General features: G+C 40.5%; 1 protein-coding gene across 4 annotated transcripts in view; it reads left to right on the top strand.

Moving 5' to 3' along the window:
• rngtt (RNA guanylyltransferase and 5'-phosphatase) overlaps nt 1-23,273 on the top strand; it is a 419,390-nt gene that overhangs the window by 18,887 nt on the left and 377,230 nt on the right. For all 4 annotated transcript variants that reach the window (XM_043686797.2, XM_087982269.1, XM_087982267.1 and 1 more), the window contains exons 2-3: nt 9,848-9,957; nt 20,384-20,487. In XM_043686797.2, the coding sequence (XP_043542732.1) occupies nt 9,848-9,957; nt 20,384-20,487 (214 nt within the window). The remainder of the gene's footprint in view (nt 1-9,847; nt 9,958-20,383; nt 20,488-23,273) is intronic.

Consider the following 23,273-nt stretch of genomic DNA (forward strand, 5'->3'; position numbering starts at 1 on the left):
GGAGGATGTGCTGAAAATTTTGAAAAACATAAGGTTGGATAAATTCCCTGGGCCAGACAGGATATATCCTAGGTTACTACAGGAAGTGAGGGAAGAGAATGCTTCACCTTTGACAATGATCTTTGCGTCAATATCCTGTTCACTGGCATGGTGCCAGATTATTGTAGCGTGGCAAATGTTATTCCCTTGTTCAAGAAAGGAAATGGGGATAACTCTGGGAATTACAGACCAGTCAGTCTTAAGTCAGTGGTAGGCAAAATATTGGAGAGGATTCTGAGAGGCAGGATTTACGATTACTTGGAAAACCATAGTTTGACTAGAAATAGTCAGCATGGCTTTGTGAGGGGCATATCCTGCCTCACAAATCTTATTGAATTTTTTACGGATGTGACAAAACTTGTTGATGAAGGTAGAGCAGTGGATGTGGTGTACATGGATTTTAGCAAGGCATTTGATAAGGTTCTTCATGGTAGACTCATTCAGAAAGTAAGGAGGCATAGGATACAGGGAAATCTGGGTGTCTGGATAGAGAATTGGCTGGCCCATAGAAGACAGAGGATGGTGGTAGATGGAAAGTATTCAACCTGGAGCTTGGTGACCACTGGCGTTCTGCAAGGATCAGTGTCGGACCTCTGCTCTTTGCGATTTTTATAAATGACTTAGATGAGGAAGTGGAAGAGTGGGTTAGTAAGTTTGCCGATGACACAAAGGTTGGTGGAGTTGTGCATAGTGTGGAGTGCTGTTGTAGGTTGGAACAGGATATTGACAGGATGCAGAACTGGCATGAGGAGTGGCAGATGGAGTTCAACTTGGAAAAGTGTGAAGTCATTCACTTTGGAAGGTCAAGTTTGAATGCAGAATAGAGGGTTAAAGGCAGGATTCTTGACAATGTGGAGGAACAGAAGGATCTTGGTGTCCAGATCCATAGATCCCTTAAAGTTGCCACCCAAGTTGATAGGGTTAGATAAGAAGACGTATGGAGGGTTGGCTTTTATTAGCAGGGGGATTGAGGTTAAGAGCTGCAAAGTTTTGCAGCAGTTCTATAGAGCCCTGGTTGGACCACATTTGGAATATTGTGTTCAGTTCTGGTCACCTCATTATAGGAAAGATGTGGAAGGTTTAGAGAAAGTGCAGAGGAGATTTACCAGCTTGCTGTCTAGACTGGAGGGCATGTCTTATGAAGAAAGGTTGAGGGAGTTAGGGCTTTTCTCATTGGAGTGAAGAAAGAAGAGAAGTGACTTAATAGAGGTGTACAAGATGTTGAGAGGCATAGAAAAAGTGGATAGCCAGAGGCGTTTTCCCAAGGCATAAATGGCTATCATGAGGGATCATCATTTTAAGATCATTAGAGGAAGGATAAGGGGAGATATCAGAGGTAGGTTCTTTACACAGAGAGTGGTAGGTGCGTGGAATACACGGCCAGCAGTGGTAGTAGAGTCAGATACATTAAGGACATTAAAGTGACTCCTGGATAGGCACATGGAAGATAGTACAATAAAGGATATGTAGGTTAATCAGATCTTAGATAGAATAAAAAGCCAACACAACATCGAGGGCCAAGGGTGAGGAGGCATATAGTTGCATTGGAGATTCATTAGATTGATTCCAAAGATAAGGAGTATGGGGTTGTGTTCAATAACGACTGAGATCAGGTGAGGGGTGAAAATAGTCTCTTTATTGAGCATCTGCAGTAGCACAGTTCGAGGTGGCCATGGAATTCAAAATTCAGTTTTACAGTAGCCTCTTTTATATACAGTTTGTACATTCATTAAAAATTTTAGCCCTATAGTATCTCATAGTTGTATCTATTGTACACGAGTCTGTGTGACATCTGTCCTGGGGAGGCAAGAGATGGTTTAAGCTCTTGCTAAATGCTGCCTGTTACTTCTGATGGGCTTAGAATGTTGTTCAGTCTGATCTTGCATAATTAAGAAGTGTTAGTCCTTTTGTCTTTGAAGTTAGTAATATCAGTACAAATACTTGACCTATGTGATCTAAATAAGTGAGAAATTATATGTATACTAAATAAAAGTGGATAGGATATTAAACTGATCTCCCACAGCTGTTCGTGAGATTTCATTTACTATCGTCTATTTTGACAGCTCTTACACATTCATGCAGTTTCATGGAAATGCTGCTTTGATAAGTAAGTTTCTTAAAGGGGATATCAGCCCTATTTAATGTGTATTTAAAAAGTATAAATCTGTACCTTAGTATAAGATGGTAATCCTAAATAAAAGTTAGAAATAGGTAGTGTAATAAGGAAATTTCAAAGTGATAAAGAGCAGTAGACTGTAGGGACAAGCTAGGGGAGGAAACTGTTTGATGTCCTGCCACCTATTCAGGTACAGAGAGATGGTTGCTCAGGGCTAACTAATATCATCATCATTCCATAGTTTTGAGTGAGTTGTGGAGACATGATGACAGGAGCGGCATTGTTATGAGTAGGTTACAGTGTTGACATTTATTCAGGAGTAGCCTTTGATACAGAAACAGGTTTAAATGCTGCTGATAGCATGGGGCCAATAAGAATTGAAGAATTGAAGGGTGTAAAGAAACAGTAATGGGTTGGAAAGGGTGTTTAATTTGGTTCATTTTGTAAGAGTGAAATATACTACAAAAATGCAGTTTTATGAATGACTGAATGGTGTTGGGTGACCATTGTTCTCTTGCCCACCTCCATTTGATGGTTAGTTGTAATTCTGTCTAAGAGCCAAAAGTCCTATTCATCTCAACACTGCATTGTTGAGGCTCCTATAAATCTTTATCAAGTCCATGGAACATCATGACCTTGGTAATTCATGTGACCTTCCTTTGTTTCCATATGCTGGAGATTTATTTGTGTTTGTAGGAGTCTAACGGTTGACTTAATTGAGGTGTACAAAATAGTGAGAGGCTTGGATAGAGTGGAAAGGAAAGATCTGTTTTTCCTCTAGCAGAGAGGTGTCAGTTGAGGTGATTGATAGAAAGATTAGAGAGGGCATGAGGAAAAATATTTTTGCTCAGAAGATGGTGGCTACCTGGAATTTGCTGCTTAGTTTGGTGGTTGAGATAGAAGCCCTCAATTTAGTTAAAAAGGAATCTGAATCTATAACTGAAGCACTGTAACCTGCAAGGTTGTGGATCAGGTGCTGGTCAGTGGGATTACAATGGGTGGCCAGTTTATTGAGCTGATACGTAATAGGCTGAAAGGTCTCTTTCGATGCTGTATTTCTTCAACAGCTCCTGTTGAGATTTCTGTGAAGGCTACTGTTTGATTTTTAGAGGCTACTCCCTCATTCTGGCTGTCTTTATTAGGATATATGGTTGCATTATTTTCTGTTTTTTGTATTGACGTGAGCAATATTTAGATTCACATAACACCTGGGTTATAGTCCAACAATTAGACTAACACAGTCCTTTATTCTAAATTCTGAAATCCGAAGTTCTTTGTGAAATTTATTTGGTTCTGTATTACAAGATTGTTTGGCATGTGAACAGGTGACCCAACTCCACACCCACTTGACCCACGTTTCTCCGATGTGACGTGGTGGTGTGGCCCAGCACTGGCAGGTGTCTGTTGTGTCTCAGCGCTCGTACTAGTCACACGTGGGTCTGCTTTCAGTAAGATTTTTTTTATTTCACTGAAAATGTCATTTATTCTGAAATCCAAAAAAACAACTGGCCCCAAGGATTTCCGATAAAGGATTGTGTAGTTTTCGGAACACTGCTCCTTCATCAGGTAGTGGGGCATGATCAGAGGACACAGAATTTATAGTGAAAGATCAAAGTGTCATACAAGTGATGTGATGTATTGAACAAACCTAGATTGCTGTTAAGTTTTTAATCACTTAGAATAAGTTGAAGGTTTTGATTCACTAATATGTAAATCCCAAAACTTCTTTCAAGTCACATTCCTAAGATGACTTAAGGTTTTTATCAAAGTTAAAAATCACACAACACCAGGTTTATTTGGAGTGCTGTTCCTTCATCAGGTGGTTGTGGAGTATAAGATTATAAGACACTGCATTAATAGCAAAAGTTTACATTGTTTAGTAACTGAAATTATATATTGAAAAAGACCTGGATTGTTTGTTAAGTCTCTCATCTTTTTGAATGAACTTTTGGAATTTTATCAGTACAGTAGTTCCCCTGTACCTGTGGGGGATACGTTCCAGGACCTACAATAGAAGGCTGAAACCGCGGATAGGAGCGAACCCATTCATTTAAATGGGAAACATACCTTCCTGACAGCCTCCTGGTCCCTGGTTCCAGAACATTCCCTTTTTATATGTTCATGCTGCGGTAAACCACAATAACTGGACCCACGGCTGTGGGGGTCACCCTGTATTTTTAAAAAAGTGACATCTCGCCGCAGACATTGCACTAAAGGTGTGATATTAGAGTCTGTCTGCATCCCAGCCTTGAGTCAAACTGGTTCTGTTTCCAAAGTAGGAATTGATAAAATGTCACATGGACTGACTGCCGACAGATTGTGTGCTTTTTGAACAAAATAGAATGTATCTGCAAATACAAATCTGTAAAGCTTGTACTTTCAAATAAACCTGTTAGACTATAACCTGTTGTGATTTTTAACTTCGTCCACTCTAGTCCACCTCCACGTCAATGTTTAGATTCACAAAGAAGCAAAATGAGAAGAATTCAATATCCTGAATATGTAATGTTCCATAAAATGTGAAGTCACAATATATAAGGAAAGTGTTAATTTCAAGACACCACAGTACTCTAATTGGCACAAGATTGTGGGCTTAAGTTTGCAATAACATTTAAAAAAAAAATCAAATGACACACACCAATGTACCCAAAAGTCATCATTAGAAACATGCTTTTCACTTGCTTTTACCCCCTCCTTCCCTTGCCTTTATCTTTTGTGCGTGTACGCTCATTCACTGTTCTCTTGTGAATGAATTGCTCCTCAGATTCTGACTATTCCAAGTTTTGGGGTGTCTGCATTTTCCTGGCTGATTTTTAGAATTTCGGAGGGAAATTTGTTCTATGTCTGTCTTTGTTTAGGTGTTGCCCTGAGACGCATTCTTTGAGAAAATGGGAAAAAGTGAAAGCTGAGACATTTGAATTGTTTTCAGGAAATTTTCAGAACACACTGTGATACAAATTGATTTGGAGATGCCGGTGTTGGACTGGGGTGTACAAAGTAAAAAATCACACAACACCAGGTTATAGTCCAACAGGTTTAATTGGAAGCACTAGCTTTCGGAGTGCTGCTCCTTCATCAGGTGGTTGTCAACCACCGGATGAAGGAGCAGCGCTCCCAAAGCTAGTGCTTCCAATTAAACCTGATGGACTATAACCTGGTGTTGTGTGATTTTCAACTTGGAATCATAGAGATGTGCAGCATAGAAAAAGATCGTTCGGTCCAACCTGTCTATGCCGACTCGATATCCCAACCCAATTTAGTCCCACCTGTAAGCGCCCAGCCCATATCCCTCCAAACCCTTCCTATTCATATACCCATCCAAATGCCTCTTAAATGTTGCAGTTGTACCAGCCTCCACCACTTCCTCTGGCAGCTCATTCCACATACGTACTACCCACTGCGTGAAAAAGTTGTCCCTTAGATCTCTTTTATATCTTTCCCCTCTCCCCCTAAACCTATGCCCTCTAGTTCTGGACTCCCCCACCCCAGGGAAAAGACTTTGTCTATTTACCCTATCCATTCCCCTCATAATTTTGTAAATCTCTATAAGGTCACCCCTCAGCCTCCGACGCTCCAGGGAAAACAATCCTAGCCTGTTCAGCCTCTCCCAATAGCGCAGATTCTCCAACCCTGGCAACATCCCTGTAAATCTTTTCTGAACCCTTTCAAGTTTCACCACATTTTTCCAATAGGAAGGTGACCAGAATTGCATGCAATATTCCAACAGCGGCTACTGCCTTTATCAACTGTATCAATCTCAGATTGAGCTCTTTCCTCACTATCTCCCTGGGTACCCCCTCCACCTTACTAGTTTGTCTTCCAAGGATTCATTCGATCTATCCTGTCTATACCTTACATATGCTTCCTTCTTTTTCTTAACCAAACCCTCAATTTCTTTAGTCATCCAGCATTCCCTATACCTACCAGCCTTTCCTTTCACCCTGACAGGAATATACTTTCTCTGGATTCTTATTATCTCATTTCTGGAGGCTTCCCATTTTCCAGCTGTCCCTTTACCTGCGAACATCTGCCCCCAATCAGCTTTCAAAAGTTCTTGCCTAATACTGTTAAAATTGGCCTTTCTCCAATTTAGAACTTCAACTTTTAGATCTGGTCTATCCTTTTCCATCACTATTTTAAATCTAATAGAATTATGGTCACTGACCCCAAAGTGCTCCCCCACTGACACCTCAGTCACCTGCCCTGCCTTATTTCCCAAGAGTAGGTCAAGTTTTGCAAATTCTCTGGTAGGTACAGCCACATAATGAATCAGAAAATTTTGTTGTACACACTTAACGAATTCCTCTCCATCTAAACCCTTAACATTATGGCAGTCTCAGTCAATGTTTGGAAAGTTAAAATCTCCTACCATAACCACCCTATTATTCTTACAGCTAGCTGAGATCTCCTTACAAATTTGTTTCTCAATTTCCCTCTGACTATTAGACCGTCTATAATACAATCCCAATAAGGTGATCATCCCTTTTTTATTTCTCAGCTCCACCAAATAATTTCCCTGGATGTATTTCCAGGAATATCCTCTCTCAGCACAGCTGTAATGCTATCCCTTATCAAAAAGGCCACTCCCCCTCCTCTCTTGCCTCCCTTCCAGTAGCATTTGTATCCTGGAACATTAAGCTGCCAGTCCTTTCCATCCCTGAGCCATGTTTCTGAAATTGCTATGATATTCCAGTCCCATGTTCCTAACCATGCCCTGAGTTCATCTGCCTTCCCTGTTAGGCCCCTTGCATTGAAATAAATGCAGTTTAATGTATTAGTCCTACCTTGTTCCTGCTTGCCCTGACTGTTTGACTCGCTTCTGTTCTCAACTGTATCAATCTCAGATTGAGCTTTTTCCTCACTATCTCCCTGGGTACCCCCCCCCCACCTTACTAGTTTAAGTCTTCCCGAGCAGCTCTAGCAAATTTCCCTGCCAGCATATTAGTCCCCTTCCAATTTAGGTGCAATCCATCCTTCTTGCACAGGTCACTTCTACCCCAAAAGAGATTCCAATGATTCCAAAATGTGAATCCTTCTCCCATACACCAGCTCCTCAGCCATGCATTCATCTGCTCCAGCCTTCTATTCCTGGGCCCTCACTAGCTTGTAGCACCGGGAATAATCCAGATATTACTACCCTCGAGGGCCTCCTTTTTAACTTTCTGCCTGACTCTCTGATCTCCCTTCAAAATCTCAACCTTTTCCCTTCCTATGTAATTGGTTCCAATGTGGAAAATAACCTCCTGCTGGCTCCTCTCCCCCTTGAGAACATTCTGCACCCTCTCTGAGACATCCTTGATCCTGGCATCAGGGAAGCAACACACCGTTCCGATTTTTCTCTGCTGGCCGCAGAAATGTCTTTCTGTACCTCGGAGTAAAAATCCCCTAACACAGTTGATCGCTTGGAACCTGACATAGCCCTCGTTACATTAGAGCCAGTCTCAATACCCAAAACTTGGCTGTTTGTGCCAAGTTCCCCTGAGAATCCATCACCCCCTACCTTTTCCAAAACAGCATACTTTTTTGAAATGGGTATAGCCACAGAAGAGTCCTGCACTACCTGCCGACCTCTCTCACCTTTCCTGGAGTTAACCCATCTATGTGACTGTATCTGAGACTTTCCCCTTTTCCTATAACTGCCATCCATCACATACTGGTGCTGTTGCAAATTCGTCATTGCTTCTAACTGTCTCTCTAACCGATCCATTCGATCTGATAAGATTCGCAACCAACAGCATTTATGGCAGATATAATCGACTGTAACCCTTAAGCTCTCTTTAAACTCCCATATCTGACAAGAAGCGCATATCACTCTACTAAAGGCCATTTTTGCTTCTTCACAATCTACAGACCCAGAAAATAACACCGTCTTATTCCTCTACAATCTCTGCCCCAGGTTAAATGAATAGTTATGGCTTATATTTTAAGTTTAATCAAGACACATATCTCCAAAAACATATAACCAAGAACCCATTCTACTTACTACTGCAGACTTTCTGTAGGTCACACTTAAAACAACAATACACTTCTCTGCTTCTGTGCTGTGAACTTCACCCAAGAGTTCCTCCAAGATCAGCTGTGAATTTCACTGTTTGTTAATTTTTCCAGACACACTCCGATGTCCAGCGATACATGAATTCAAACAGCAAAGGCAGTGTCAATTTCTTTCTTCCTCTCTCTCCTGCATTGACCTCACCATGTGCTTCTTTTGTCTGTTCTTCTCCCTTTTAAAACTGCTGTTATTTTGACTTTTTTTCCCCCAAAGTTCCAAAACAATGCAACAGCAGATAAAACAGTAATTGCTGCTCCTGGAATTCGAGGAAATCACCTCCAGCACCTAAAATACCTCAAAAAATGGGCAGCTGTTACAGCCAGAAATTTTTCCCATCCTCCATCTTGGATTACCCAGAATCCTGATTCTGATATAAATTGCGCTGCTTCAAGCAAAAGCAACTACTGTGGATGTTGGAAATCTAAACTAAAATCAGACAATACTTGGGTAACAAGTCAGGCAGCATCCATGGAGAGAAACAGAGTTTATGTTTCAGTTCAGGGATTTTGATGTTTCCTAGCATCAACGATACTCTTGATCTAATTCAATTCAGTTCATCCATAAAGCTTTCTTTGTGCAGGAGTCACAGAAGGTTTGTATGTGGTTACAGGAAAGCTAATAGAACGTTTTGTTTATTGCAAGGAGAATTGAAACTGAGAATTTTTAAGTTATTCAGCTAAATAGGGCATTGGTGACACTGCATCTGGAACACTGTGTACTGTACTTACAGAAGATGGAAGCAGTTCAGAGAAAGTTTATTAGATTCATAGCTGGAATGAGTGAATTCCCTTTTGAGGAATTCCCTTATCCTCTGGAGTTTGAAAGAGCTAGAGATGACTTAGTTAAGATGCGTCCTGAAGTCCTGTGGGGACTTAATAATTCTTTTCCTCTTGCGAAGGAATTTGAAGCTCGGGATCATAGTTTTAAAAAATCAGGCAGCGTCCATTTAAAAGAGGGGAGGAAATTTTGTTTTTGAGGGTTGGGAGTTATTTGAATGCTCTTTCTCAAAAGTCTGCAGATGCAGAATCTTCAAATTTATTTTATGGCAGCGATAGATTCTTAACTGTTTGTCTCCTTGGTAATCATTAGGATATGCAAGAATATGGAGTTGAGGGTAAAATTGCATCAACCATGATCGCATTGAATGGCAGAGCAAACTTGAAAGGCTGAGTGGCCTACTTCTGTTTCTTGTTCATGTGCCTCATCATTCCCAAAAATGGCATACAACAATGGCAATGTTCTTGCTCACTCCTTACTGTTTCTCAGGATTGTATATTTAATAACCTGGTGTAAACTATCATGTAAACAAACACTTGTGGCATTGGAACACGGGAAGTATGTGTATTTGTAAAAAGTCTTCAATGTTACAAGGATGACCATTAGCTTGGTCAAAGAGAAGCAGGAGGTGGAAGAGCTTAGGAGAGAATTCCAGCAGCTTGGGGTTTGATGGATGAAAGCATAACCACAAATACTGTAGTGGAAGAGGAGACAGAGTGTACCAAAACCTGGCCTCCCTTCTTTGCCCCCCCTATGATTAAATCAGATAATAACAAGAAAACTGAAATTGATGTAGATACCACAGAATCTATTTTTGCATTTAATTAACTTAGTTTATTTTACTTTACTTTAATATTTTACAGGGAAGTTTTTGCCTCTGAAGACCATGTTAGGAGCGAGGTATGATGATCAAGTTCCTGAAGAGAATCGATTCCATCCCAGTATGCTTTCAAATTATCTAAAGAGTTTGAAGGTAAGAACTACATGTACGCCCTGAATATGTTGCTATAAAATGCTGCATGTTATGCCGGGGAAGCAGGCTCATACTTTAATTTGAATAACTAATGAGTATTGTTTTCTTTGAACAAAAAAAATTGAGTCATTACTTTAACATAAACTATTCTTTGGTTAGCCATCAATAACGTGTAAGGTGAAATTTGTCTTGAGGGAATTGGTGAATGCTAGTAGGTCCTGTGGATTGCTAACAAATAAATTTGGTAGCTATTTTCAAAAGAACTTTGATAGAACTATAAATGTTTTAGAGACCCTAAGTAGAACATTGTAATTTATTAGATTAAGCACAAGGCTTTTTGTACAGAACCTAATCGGGTAAAAGGCTTTATTTCTCGTAGCAGGGGTCCCAAGAACTGCTCATGAATTAGTTGTATTGGGGTGGAGTGGGAATTGGTAAACATCATTGAGGATAGAGGCAATGAATTGTAATATGGATAAATTTAACATTTGACTTTTCACAACAGTGTCAACCAAACAACCAATTAAATAAATGACCATGCTAGCTGATTTTGTGTTGTTGAGAGCTATGTTTGGTCAGGTCATAGGGAAAATATCCTTTAGTGTCCTTTGAATAGAATCATGAGATATTTATGCCACCCGAGAAAGGCCTGAGTGTAATGTCTTGCATGAACTACGACATCTCTGATAATACTGCAACTCTGCAATACTACTCTGCCCTGTCAACCGAGATTGTGCTCAAAGTGCTAAAGGGTTTTGAATGCACAAGTTTTGAATTGGAGGCAACATAATGTCTTTCTTTTGAAGACTTATAATAATCAGTAAGAAAAGTTGATGATCATCTTGTTGATAACCACACTGGTATAGCATTCAAAGAAGCGAGTAAAATATTATCTATATTACCAGAAGAGAGTACAAATCTGAGGAGGCATTGCTTAACCAATACTGAAAATACTATATCCACATGTCCACTTCTGGTTATCCACAGGAGGAAAATGTTTGTGCTGGTTGTGGATTCAAATCCCATTTGAGAGACTTGAGCATATAAGGCTGACAAGTCTATGCAGCACTGAAGTAGAGCTGCATTGTCAGAGATCAGTTTTTTTAAAGGGTTAAATCAAGGTATAATCTGACATTTCAGATGGCCATAAGAGATTCTACTTGAAGAGAATGTAATTAACCAACAACCCAAACAGATTATTTGGTCATTATCTTAATACTATTTGCTGGATCTTACTGTTTGCAAATAAATTGTTGTATTTCCTTTCATACAATGGTGACTATATTTCTAATGTACTTAAGTGATTCTTGAAGTTGTGCTTAAAAAACAACTTTCTTTTGCTTTTCGTCTCTCTCTATCTCTCTTTCACATCCCGCTGTTTGGAAGGTTGATGTGGACTCGTTGGGCTGAATGGCCTCTTTCCACAGGTTTATGTTCTAACTAAGAGGGGACTCATGGACAGAGTAAAAGGGAAAATCAGAGTTGTGGGGACAGATTTGCTGAGGTACAAGGAGGAAATTTTAATTCCACTATTAATTAATAGCAAAGTATCCAACTTATACTAATATCTAAATAGGAGTACCAGTAACACATATATTTCCCTCATAAACAACAGTAAAACAAAGAGCCACTTTTGTGAACGGAGGAAGGGAATGGGAGTAGAGGGGAAAGATGAGAGAGGGAAGAAGAGAGAAGAGCAGGAAAGATGGGGAGGATGAGGAGAAGGGAATAGGAATGAAGGGGGAAGAGGGAAAATGGAGGACAGTCTGTCATTAGTGAAGGGGTCAAGAGTTCCAGGAGATGGTTGGTAGTATCACGGACCAGACCAGATGCCCTCAATATATTTTAAGAAGGTAGCTTGGACCCTAACTTATTTTAAAGGTAAAATCTTGTTAAAATATAAGCAAAACAAAGAGGAATTTAGAATAACGTAACGATTGGAAAGCTTAACTGAATAATAGATACAGTGCCTAATTCTAATTAACTTCTAATCTTGTAACATCCCATAAACACACCCCTTGGCAAAAAGGCAAATTCAGACACCGACTGTCGCATGCAGTTCTCCAATCCAGGAGGGGAAAAAAAATCAAGAGAAGGTTCAGAGTGTAGCAGCTAGAAGATGTTTACTGAAGCTACTAACTCTTTTGAGATTTCAAAGGCTTCTGCTTAAAACTAAACCTAAAATCTAAAATAAACCTAGAAAACAAGGTCTGTGAGAGCTGGTTCAACCTAGGTTGCTTCCCTTGTTCTAACATTAAAAAAAATCAAAGGTCTCTCAAATTGTTGACTTTCTTACAGACAGTATGACACATCTGCCTTATAACCTCTTAAAGTGATAGCATCGTTACATGTCGCATGTGATGAGAGGAAGAATTGGCCCTACTAATAAAGGCCAGGAATTCAATTATTCATTTGTGCCATTCCCAGTTCTAAATGAATGAATCCTTGCAAAAGTATTTGCAAGAATGATTTCAGAGATGTGGGGTGTGGATGGAGTGCAGATCCCGAGGCAGGTAGAGTAGACAAAGCAAATTGAAGTTTTTTTTTTAAAAAAAAAAGGGCAGCACGATGGCTCAGTGGTTAGCACTGCTGCCTTATAATACCAGGGTCCCAGGTTCAATTCCATCCTTGGACGACTGCCTGTGTGGAGTTTGCACATTCTCCCCATGTCTGCGTGGGTTTCCTCCGGGTGCTCCGGTTTCCTCCCACATTCCAAAGATGTGCAGATCAGGTGGATTGGGCATGCTAAATTGCCCATAGTGTTTGGTGCATTAGTCAGAGGGAAATGGGTCTGGGTGGTTTACTCTTCGGAGGGTCGGTGTGGACTGATTGGGCTGAAGGGCCTGTTTCCATACTGTAGAGAATCTAATCAATCTCTCTGCTGCACTATTGGCTACTAAACAAATGCCTTGTATACAATAGGTGGAAGTGAGAAGTGAATCAGTCTGATGATTAAATTGGTACCAATATGGAAGTCTGCAGATACTTTATAATTTGACATGCTCACCTGTGTCATGGATTTCATTGCAACACTAAATGCATTGAAATAATTACATAGAAGATTACAGTTATTTAAATTCCAAAGTCATGGCAGTGATATACGTGATAGGATTTTTCTTGGTGTCAGCCATCCATCCATGCTCCAAAACTGGCAGCTAGATCAAAATGGTGAGCCGTATCTACAGCAACAGCGGTTCACTTTTTAGTCACACAGAAAAACCACTGCAGAATCTTTTTTGTGCAGAGGTTTTACTTCTTTTGGATGAGATATTAAACCAAAACCCCAACCCTTTTAAAAGTACCACTTGAAGAAGAACAGGCGAGATATCCTTTACACCTGGCTAATATTTAAACCTCAGTCAACATTACAAAAAGCAGATGATCTGATTGTTCTATCACTGCAGCTGTGTGCACATTTGTTACTCTATTTCCATTACTGCAACAGTGATTATACTGGGAAGAAAAATAAACTTTGTAAAGCACTATACGAACTCTGGTGTTGCGTAAATGCTATGTAAACGCAAGAATTTCTTTCTGGTAATGCAAACTTGAAATTTTAAAAATTGAATACGCTAAAATGACATTGACACACAAAATCATTTGCTTAACATTGTTAATTGGTTCCTGGAAGATGTGATGTTACGTCAAGCAGTCTGTCAAAGATTTATGAGTCCTCACTGAGATTGTCAGTTTCCTTTATATCTAGACCCTTGCCTGCTCAACATCAGAGTCATGTGGAAAGCTTCATCTTCAAAGATGACAACAGTGGGATTGGCAACATTTGGCTCTTGAGCGTGGGGCTAGTCCGCTCATGGTTTATGCAGTGGGTTCTAATGCATCCACACCGCTTCATTGTTGTCATTCCAGTAGTAAATTTATTTTCTTTTGGTTGCCCTGGGGCCACCTCCCGCAGGAGGAGGGTGCCCCATATATCTCCATCCTCGCTCCGTCTCCATGGTGGCGTCGGACGTTGAGCTGGGATCCTGTCAGTCAATGTTCAGCATCGGAGGTGGTGTGGGATCTACGCAGTGTGACTGTCTCCAGCTCAGAGGCGACAGACATGGAAGCAGCTGTGCTAGTGGTGACAGAAAAGACGCACATTGCCAGGACTCCAGGGATGATATTGGATGGCATCGACTGGAGAACAGTGGGTGAAGTCATGGAGAGGGAAAGATGAACTTTTGAAGTTGTTTCAGTTTATGTAATGTCAATTAATGGTAAGGTCCGAGGGAGTGTTGCTGAACAAAGAGACCTTGGAGTGCAGGTTCATAGTTCCTTGAAAATAGAGCCGCAGGAGGTCATGTTGCGGCTGTACAGGACATTGGTTAGGCCACTGGGATATTGCGTGCAATTCTGGTCTCCTTCCTATTCAAAGGATGTTGTGAAACTCGAAAGGGTTCAGAAGAGATTTACAAAGATGTTGTCAGGGTTGGAGGATTTAAGCTATAGGGAGAGGCTGAATAGGCTGGGGCTGTTTTCCCTGAAGCGTCGGAGGCTAAGGAGTGACTTTATGTTGGTTTATAAAATCGTGAAGGGCATGGATAGGATAAATAGGCAAGATAGGTGTGGTACGGTGACTCAGTGGTTAGCAGTGCTGCCTCACAGCTCCGGGGGTCCCAGGTTTGATTCCAGCCTTGGGCAACTGTCTATGTGGAGTTTGCACATTCTCCCCATGTCTGGACAGGTTTCCTCCAGGTGCTCCGGTTTCCTCCCATAGTCCAAAGATGTGTAAGTCAAGTGAATTGGCCATGCTAAATTGCACCAAACTAATGTTTGGTGCATTAGTCAGAGGGGAAATGGGTCTGTGTGGGTTACTCTTCAGAGGGTCGGTGTGGACTGGTTGGGCCGAAGGGCCTGTTTCCACACTAGGGAATCTATCTAATCTAATCTTTTCCCTGTGGTGGGTAGTCCAGAACTAGAGGGCATAGGTTTAGGGTGAGAGGGGAAAGATATAAAAGGGATCTGAGGGGCAACTTTTCACGCAGAGGGTGGTGTGTGTATGGAATGAGCTACCAGAGGAAATGGTGGAGGCTGGTACAATTTCTGCATTTAAAAGGCATCTGGATGGGTATATGAGTTTGAAGGATTCAGAGGGATTTGGGTCAAGTGCTAGCAAATGATTAGGTTAGGATATCTGGTTAGCATGAACAAGTTGGACCGAAATCAGGCACCAACTCGAAAATGGACCGGGGGGGGTGCAATGGTAGTTTGGCGTACTGACCTCTACACTGCTGAAGCCAGGCGCCAACTCGAAAGCCACCTCAACCTGACCACCCCCTCCCCCACTCCAGCCTCTCACCCTCACAAGGAGCAGCCCTCCACTCCCTCTGCTCCAACCCCAACCTCTCCATCAAACCAGTGGATGAGGGAGATGCAGTGGTAGTTTGGCGCACTGACCTCTACACCGTTGAAGCCAGCCGCCACCTCGAAGACACCAGCTCCTACCGCACCCTCAACCACGACCTGCCCTCCCATCACCAAACCATCATCTCCCAGACCGTGCACAACCTCATCACCTCAGGGGATCTCCCACCCATAGCTTCCAACCTCATGGTTTGGGAATCCCACACCTCCCGATTCTACCTCCTACCCAACCTGACCACCCTGGCCAACCTATTGTCTCAGTCTGTTCCAGTCCCACTGAATTCATCTCCACATTCCTCAATACTGTCCTATCCCCCCGGTTCAGGAATTCTCCACATACGTTTGGGACACCACCCATGCCCTCCACCTCCTCCAAGACTTCCATTTCCACTGCCCCCAACGCCTCACCTTCACCATGGACATCCAGTCCCTCTACATCTCCATCCACCATGACCAGGGTTTACAAGCCTTCTGTTTCTTCCTCTCCCGACGTCCCCACCAGTACCCTTCCACTGACACTCTCATTCATTTAGTTGAACTGGTCCTCACCCTCAACAATTTTCCTTTGAATCCTCCCTCTTCCTCCAGACAAAAGGGGTAGCTATGGGCATCAGCATGGGCCCCAGCTATGCCCTTCTCTTTGTTGGCTACGTGGAAAAGTCCATCTTCCGGATTACACCGGCACACTTCCTACCTTTTCCTCCGCTACATTGATGACTGCATTGGCGCCACCTCATGTTCCCATGAGGAGGTTGGACAGTTAATCAACTTCACCAACATATTCCATCCCGATCTTAAATTCACCTGGGCCATCTCTGACACCTCTGTCCCTTTCCTGGACCTCTCCATCTCCATCAACAGTGACCGACTCAACACTGACATTTATTACAAACCCACCGACTCCCACAGCTACCTGTATTTCATCTCCTCCCACCCTACCTCCTGCAAAAATGCTATCCCTAATTCCCAATTCCTCCGCTTCTGCTGCATCTGTTTGCAGGAGGACCAGTTCCACCACAGAACACACCAGATGGCCTCCTCCTTGTAAAGACCGCAATTTCTCCTCCCACGTAGTTGACGATGCCCTCCATTACATCTCATCCACGTCTGGCACCTCCGCACTCGAACCCCACCCCTCCAACTGCAACAAGGACAGAAGGCCTACCCACCCACGCCCCCACCCAGGTCCTCACATTCTACCCCACCAACCTCTATGTGCATCGCATCATCCGCCACCTACAAACTAACCCCACCACCAGAGAGATATTTCCCTCCCCACCCCATCCACTTTCCGTGAAACCCGTTCCCTCCACGACTTCCTCATCAGGGCCATGCCCCCTAACGTTGATTCTCCTGCTCTTCGGATGCTACCTAACCAGCTGTGCTTTTCCAACACCATACTCTTGGCTCTAATCTCAAGCATCTGCAGTACTCACTTTCGCCAAGTTGGATCAAAGTGTCTATTTCCGTGCTGTACATCTCTATGACTCTAATTTAATAGCAGTTTATTCAATATTTTACCATTTATACAATTTATTCAGCAATCCAACATGGTGACGGAATATGATAATATTATCCACTTTTCAGTGTACCTCGGTACAAGTGATGATATAGTAAATAAGTGAATAAATCTACATCGACACAATGTGAATTTGGGATTCTAATTGGTGAGTGATGTCAAAGTGAAATAGCATTGCACAGGATAATATAAAGCGAGGACCTGCTGTACGGTTGGTTGTACTGATGCTTAGTGGAGGTTTAATGACTCCACTCTTTACACTGCAGCCACAGCTTTGTTTGTTATATTTATGTACACTCAATGTACTTAATGTTGGAGGTAATAGGTGATTAGTGTATTAATTGTGGTTTTGTCAGATAAATTAATATTTAGCAGCGGAAATGTCCATGCAGTCCAGATTGAAGAAGCAGCTCTTTGTACCATCCTAACCTGACCTACAGTTCACAATCTCATTATCAACCCAGGATTTTACCCACCGCATATAATTTTTCAGTAGCCATGGTTACTTTTCGGTACCTGCATGATGGCCTGAACCTCTTGTGCTGTAATATTGTTTGTCAACCATAGATGCTGCATTTTCTCCACTGGTTGGTACTTTAGTCATTGTTACAATAGAGAATATTGGGCATGTTGATGAAGGTCTTTAAGCTTGTAATCATTCACTCTCAATCACCAATGAAATTTAAAACACTACATTAAATAAAATTATTGAAATGATAAAAGCCCATTAGATTGCTTTGATCAGGCTGCCACTGAAATATGAAATCTTTGACTATGATGAGAAAACCTAGACATTATGACCTATTCCATTGGACCAAAGTGAAGACTGCGACTTAATTGAAGTTTTTAACATTTACAAAATGTAAGGGATTAAGTAATTAGAGGTTATTAATGCAAAAACTGGCAACAAAATAAGAATATATGGGTGGTGAAGACGACATTTGGCATGCTTGCCTTCATGGTCATAACATTGAGTACAGGAGTTGGGAAGGATGAAGGAGCAGCACTCCGAAAGCTAGTTCTTCCAATTAAACCTGTTGGACTATAACCTGGTGTTGTGTGATTTTTAACTTTGTACACCTCAGTCCAACACTGACATCTCCAAATCAGGATTTGGGATGTCATTGTTGAGGTTTCTTTTTTTAGATTGTGAACTACAGTGAGATACAGAGACAGTAAAATGGCCTTCGGTTGTCTTTATTCAGAGAACTTGCTGTTACAAGTTTCTGAGCTGAAGCTACAACTTTGAATGGAAGTAGCTTTGTTATACCATACCATAACAGACAGCTCATTAGTATGATCGACATTTTCAGGAAATAGGTATCAATATATTAACAAGTTTAACATTTATAGGTTGCAGTTATCGGGTAGGTAAAAACAAGGACTGCAGATGCTGGAAACCAGAGTTTAGATCAGAGTGGTGCTGGAAAAGCACAGCAGGTTAGGCAGCATCCGAGGAGAGGGAAAATCAACGCTTTGGGCAAAAGCCCTTCATCAGGAATAGAGCTCTATTCCTGATGAAGGCCTTTTGCCCGAAACGTCAATTTTCCTGCTCCTCGGATGCTGCCTGATCTGTTGTGCTTTTCCAGCACCACTCTGATCTAAACTCAGGATGCAGTTATCAGTTCATTTATATGCCTAGCATTTGTAGGGTGCAGTTATTATTCATTAAAAATTTCTTGAACCCAACCCAATCAGATAGTCATGACTTGGAGATACTTTCAGATAGGTATTTGAAAATTGTCTGTATGGTTAAGTGGTTTAGGCCAAATGTAAACAATCTGTGGTTACCTCCTGATGTGCACTGAAGGGCTTTTGCTGCGTTAAATGGTCGCACCGACCTACTCTCTTTCGTCCAGTTTTATCATCATTGTTGCCATTGGAAACTTTGATTCTGATCTAACGAAGTTCCCCTGATCCAATAAATTCTCCCCTTTTTAATTCTTTCCTGCCCTGTGCTGAACCCCACAGTCATGTTGCGGTTATATTTGGAATACTGCATACAATTTTGGTTGCCCTTCTAGAAGGAGGAATGTTGTTAAGCGTGAGAGGGCGCAGAGAAGATTTACAAGGATATTGCCAGGATTGGAGATTTTGAGCTATGGGGAGAAGTTGAATGGATTGGTGCTTTTTACCCTTGGAGCATTGGAGACAGAGGGGTGAACTTCTAGAGGTTTGTAAAATCATGAGGGACGTGGATAGGGTGAATAGCCAAGGTTTTTTTCCTTGGGTGGGGGAGGAGCCAAAGCTAGAGTGCATAGGTTTAAGGTGAGGGGGAAAAGATTTACAAGGACCTGAACAGTAACTTTTCCACACAGAAGGTGGTGTGTGTCTGTAACGACCTGCCAGAGGAAATGATGGAGGCTGGTACAATTATAACGTATAAAAGGCATCTGGATAGGTATATGAATATAAAGGGTTTAGAGTGTTAGAGGCCACATGCTGGTTAGTGGCACTAGGTCAGATTGGGATGTCTGGTTAGTGTGGATGAGTTGGACTGAAGGGTCTTTTCCCATACTATGTGACTCTGACTCTGGCTCTGATTTTAGTTAACTAAAATACTGAATTTTTTTTTGCCCTCTAGAGGCCAAATTAATTATAGCTTACTGACTTGCTTGTAGCCATTCTGACAAGAAGATCTGTCGTGGTGTGTCATATTTGTCTGTCTCGCACCTTCCTTAAACATAGACTACGTTATTTACAAGCACTGTGACATCTGTAATTTATCCGCACCTAGGTTGATCCCGCTGTCAGCAGTCCTCTTGAAGTAATCTCTGTGGCTTTTTATCTCTGATAAAAGGGCTAAAATACTGATGTTTTCTTTTCTGAATGTCACTTTGAAGTTTTCTTTTAGCTCTAGCAATTTCAAATTGCATGTTTCTTCATGTCTCTAGTAGTCTGAATATGGAATTAAAGCTTGCGTCTTAGCATCCACATTTCAGAGCCCTTTATTTTCTTCCATAGATTTTTATTTAATTGTCTTTGCTTCTGAGGCATACAGAAGAAAGGATAAAATGTAGCATCTTCTAAGTTCTTTTCCTTGTTGCCAAGCTTGAGTTTTCTTGTTGGTACCGCATCTTTCATCTTTACAAAATTACTCCTGAATATCTATCCTATTTCTGACATCAGCACTGCAACTATCATCTTCTGTTATTGTTTGTACTTAGTAGACAAATATATCCAGTTGTTTGTGTGGAACATTTCCATTTTCACTCTAGTTTCTTTAGTGTATACTTTTTGACTCGCTTTGCTTTTGTTTTGTTTAATTAATGTTCTAAATTTCTAGATTATACTCAATCTGCTGTACCTTATGTTCTGTTTTGGACCAATTTAAAACTAATTCCACCCTGCATCTGCATCTGTTTTAAGTGTTTCAACAATTTTCTCATAAGATACAGTTATGTTCAAACAATTGTATTTTAGAAATGTTTCAGGATGCAGAGACAATTGGACAGTGAGAGGGGGCAATAACTCTGTTATTAAACCCTGTGTTTATTGAAAAAAAATGTTTAGTTTATGAGAACGTTTCTGTGTTTCTTTTAGGTGAATATGGGACTTTTAGTTGATTTAACGAATACAAGCAGGTTTTATGACCGGACTGAAATAGAGAAAGAGGGAATTAAATATGTTAAACTACAGTGCAAAGGGTAAGTAGTGCTTTATCTATAATCTTTTTATTGGAGAAATAAGATCTTATTATATACATCTGGAATTATCATTTTTGTTGCAATTTTAGACTTTGAAAGTAGCTGCGTTAGAAATTAAATATGCTGGACCTCTCTGGATACTTAATTATTCTTTTTTTAAAAAAATGGTTTTAGTTAGATTTCAAATGATTATGTAATTTGAAACATCAAAAGATGACTGAATTAGCTATTTTAAAGACTATGACCAGGAAGAGGTCACAAAATTTATATGTTTTATTTGATTTTGAAATTTTTTTTACTCTGTATTTTTATTCCTGTTTCAAGTAATTTGAAGTAGTCATGTTAGATCAAGCATAAACTTGCACTAAAGTTATGAGTGAATGTGGACGTTGCATTCCTCATTATCTTTTTTTCAACTTGTGTTGTCATTGTCATCAATTGCACCTTGAGATAAGATGTCGGAGGAGGTGCACATACCCATTTGCTTGAACCCTCTGAGGAAAAATGCCTGACCTTTTCTCTTTGCTTTTACTGATCAGAATTATTTGTCATTTTTGTCTTTGTAAATATATTTATGAGAACTACAAATGGTTCACGTGATAAATGCTCCAGGGGTTTGCCTGCTCAATTAAGTGTCTCCAAATAGAAGTAGTGTATCAAATTGTTTAATTAACTGATCATGCCAGAAAGGCACTGGCTGAGATCAGAAGCACAGTGGTACGTAGGAATTGAATATTATGCTTGATCTTTGTAACTTTCGCTGTAAGATTGGAAGAATGCATGTTTCCTTCAGTTCCTGTTGTATATTCAGTGGCTTATCGTTAATGATTTGCTTGGTAGTCTCAAACTGTTAACATTGCTGCAGTTCTTGCAGCTGCTGATGGGTGGTGCTGCAGAATTGGTGATATGTACATGGAGTTGTCTGCAGTTTTTGTTTAAGTTTCTGTTACATGGTCTCCTGAATCTGCATCGAATGTCAAAAATTGAAATGTGAATATTGTGCTACTATGACATTTTGAGTAATGGAAAGTGGGGAAATCTAGTCAAATAATTTGAAAGTAATCAAATATTTAATGAATTGGGAACAGAAATAATTTTTTTAAAAACCTACAAAGAGAAAAGAGTCAAATAGTGTCCAGATAGTTACAAGAAAATGACTATTTCTAATATTCTGGCTCAGTGATTTAAAAGTCAAAACCAACAGTTACAAATGCACTGTGGTCGTACGTTACTGACCAAGAAAATATTTTTCATGCCTTGGGTAATATTTTTATAAACTAAAGATTTCTTTACATTATGTCAACAGATTTGTATTTATCTAGCACTTTTTAGCATGCAAAGTTATCCCATTGCTGATGATAAGATATGAGGGGCTAGGCATTGTGGTAGAATTTGATGGGGTGACTGTAAACCTATCCAATGAGATAGTGTAATGTTTCTGGAACTACTGGTCTGCTGAGCCACACCCTCACTTCTACCTTTTGCCTTTCAGAACCAAGTCTGGTGGGATGCATAAGTTCTTTTCTTTTCACTTTTTAAAGGTGATATAACAGTGATTTAAAAATGTTAAATAGTTGTCCTTTTCCTCACATTTCCTTAATGAACTGTATGTTAAAAAATACAAAGAAACAAGCCAGACAGATTGCTTTGTGTTGATCAAAATTAAGGAATTAGCTTATTGTACACTCACTCAAGTAAGGTACAAATTTTATTGAAAAGTTAAAAACCAGTCTTGAATTCTGTAACACGAACACACATGCATAAGTGTGCAATCGAAGTTTGCGAGCAGGATTAAGATGGTGGAATTGGGGTGGGAGAAAAATGCAGTTCTTGTGTTTATAAATTATTCTTTCCAATGTTGATCCTCAAGTTCTATTGGAGTTGTGCTGGTTGTTCTTCTGGAAAAAGTTTTTTAAAGTTGCAATAAATCCTTTTCATTGAGGGTACTATTAATATTTGATTTTTAAAATCATTTTTCTCTGATTTATTTCAACTTTTGGCATGTTGAGAAATTGCAGCATAAGCTAGTTGCATTCTGCAAGGATGACTCCTTGGTGATTCTGGAGGTTGTTGGGTTCTGGAACTAAACTACAAGCTTCTAATCATGTCTGCTTGCGTAGGGGGAACACTGGCTGTTGGCGCTTTGTGAGCATAGTTCATTTTGAAAAGTTTGGATGGTCATTGTTAGAGACCCATTTATCCTTTCTGCAAAGTATTTTGGAGAATGGTCTTCTGTTCTAGTAGTACTTGTCATCAAGAAGTCTTGTGCCAAGAGAAACTTGAAGGTTGTAATCCAGATGATGATTTTAATGTCCAAGCAATTACCCTAAGATAGTCTTTTAAGGATATGGTGGTAGACTGGTTTAGCCATGTTTGGACATTCCTTTGTAAATTTCTGTTGAATGTGGCTATTTTTCAGGCCGTGTGACTTTGAAGGCCCCATCTTGATGTGTTCCAGCTCATTTTTAACTGTCTTCTCTGAAATAAAAGCCCAAGGCCTTTAAGTTAGATGATAAAATTTGAAGGTTAACTGTCTATGTTTTATATTATCATAGTTAAAAATCACACAACACCAGGTTCTGGTCCAACAGGTTTATTTGGAAGCACTTGCTTTCGGAGCGCTGCTCCTTCATCATGTGATTGTGGAGTATAAGATTGTAAGACATAGAATTTATAGCAAAAGTTTACAGTGTGATGCAACTGAAATTATATATTGCAAAAGACCTGGATTGTTTGTTAAGTCTCTCATCTTTTAGTTTCAGTTTATTGGTTTCAGTTCTTTCATA

Source organism: Chiloscyllium plagiosum, unplaced genomic scaffold (assembly GCF_037043375.1).
Source record: "Chiloscyllium plagiosum isolate Xiang-an unplaced genomic scaffold, Cpla_swu_hap1 HiC_scaffold_3, whole genome shotgun sequence".
NCBI classification, from domain to species: Eukaryota; Metazoa; Chordata; class Chondrichthyes; order Orectolobiformes; family Hemiscylliidae; genus Chiloscyllium; species Chiloscyllium plagiosum.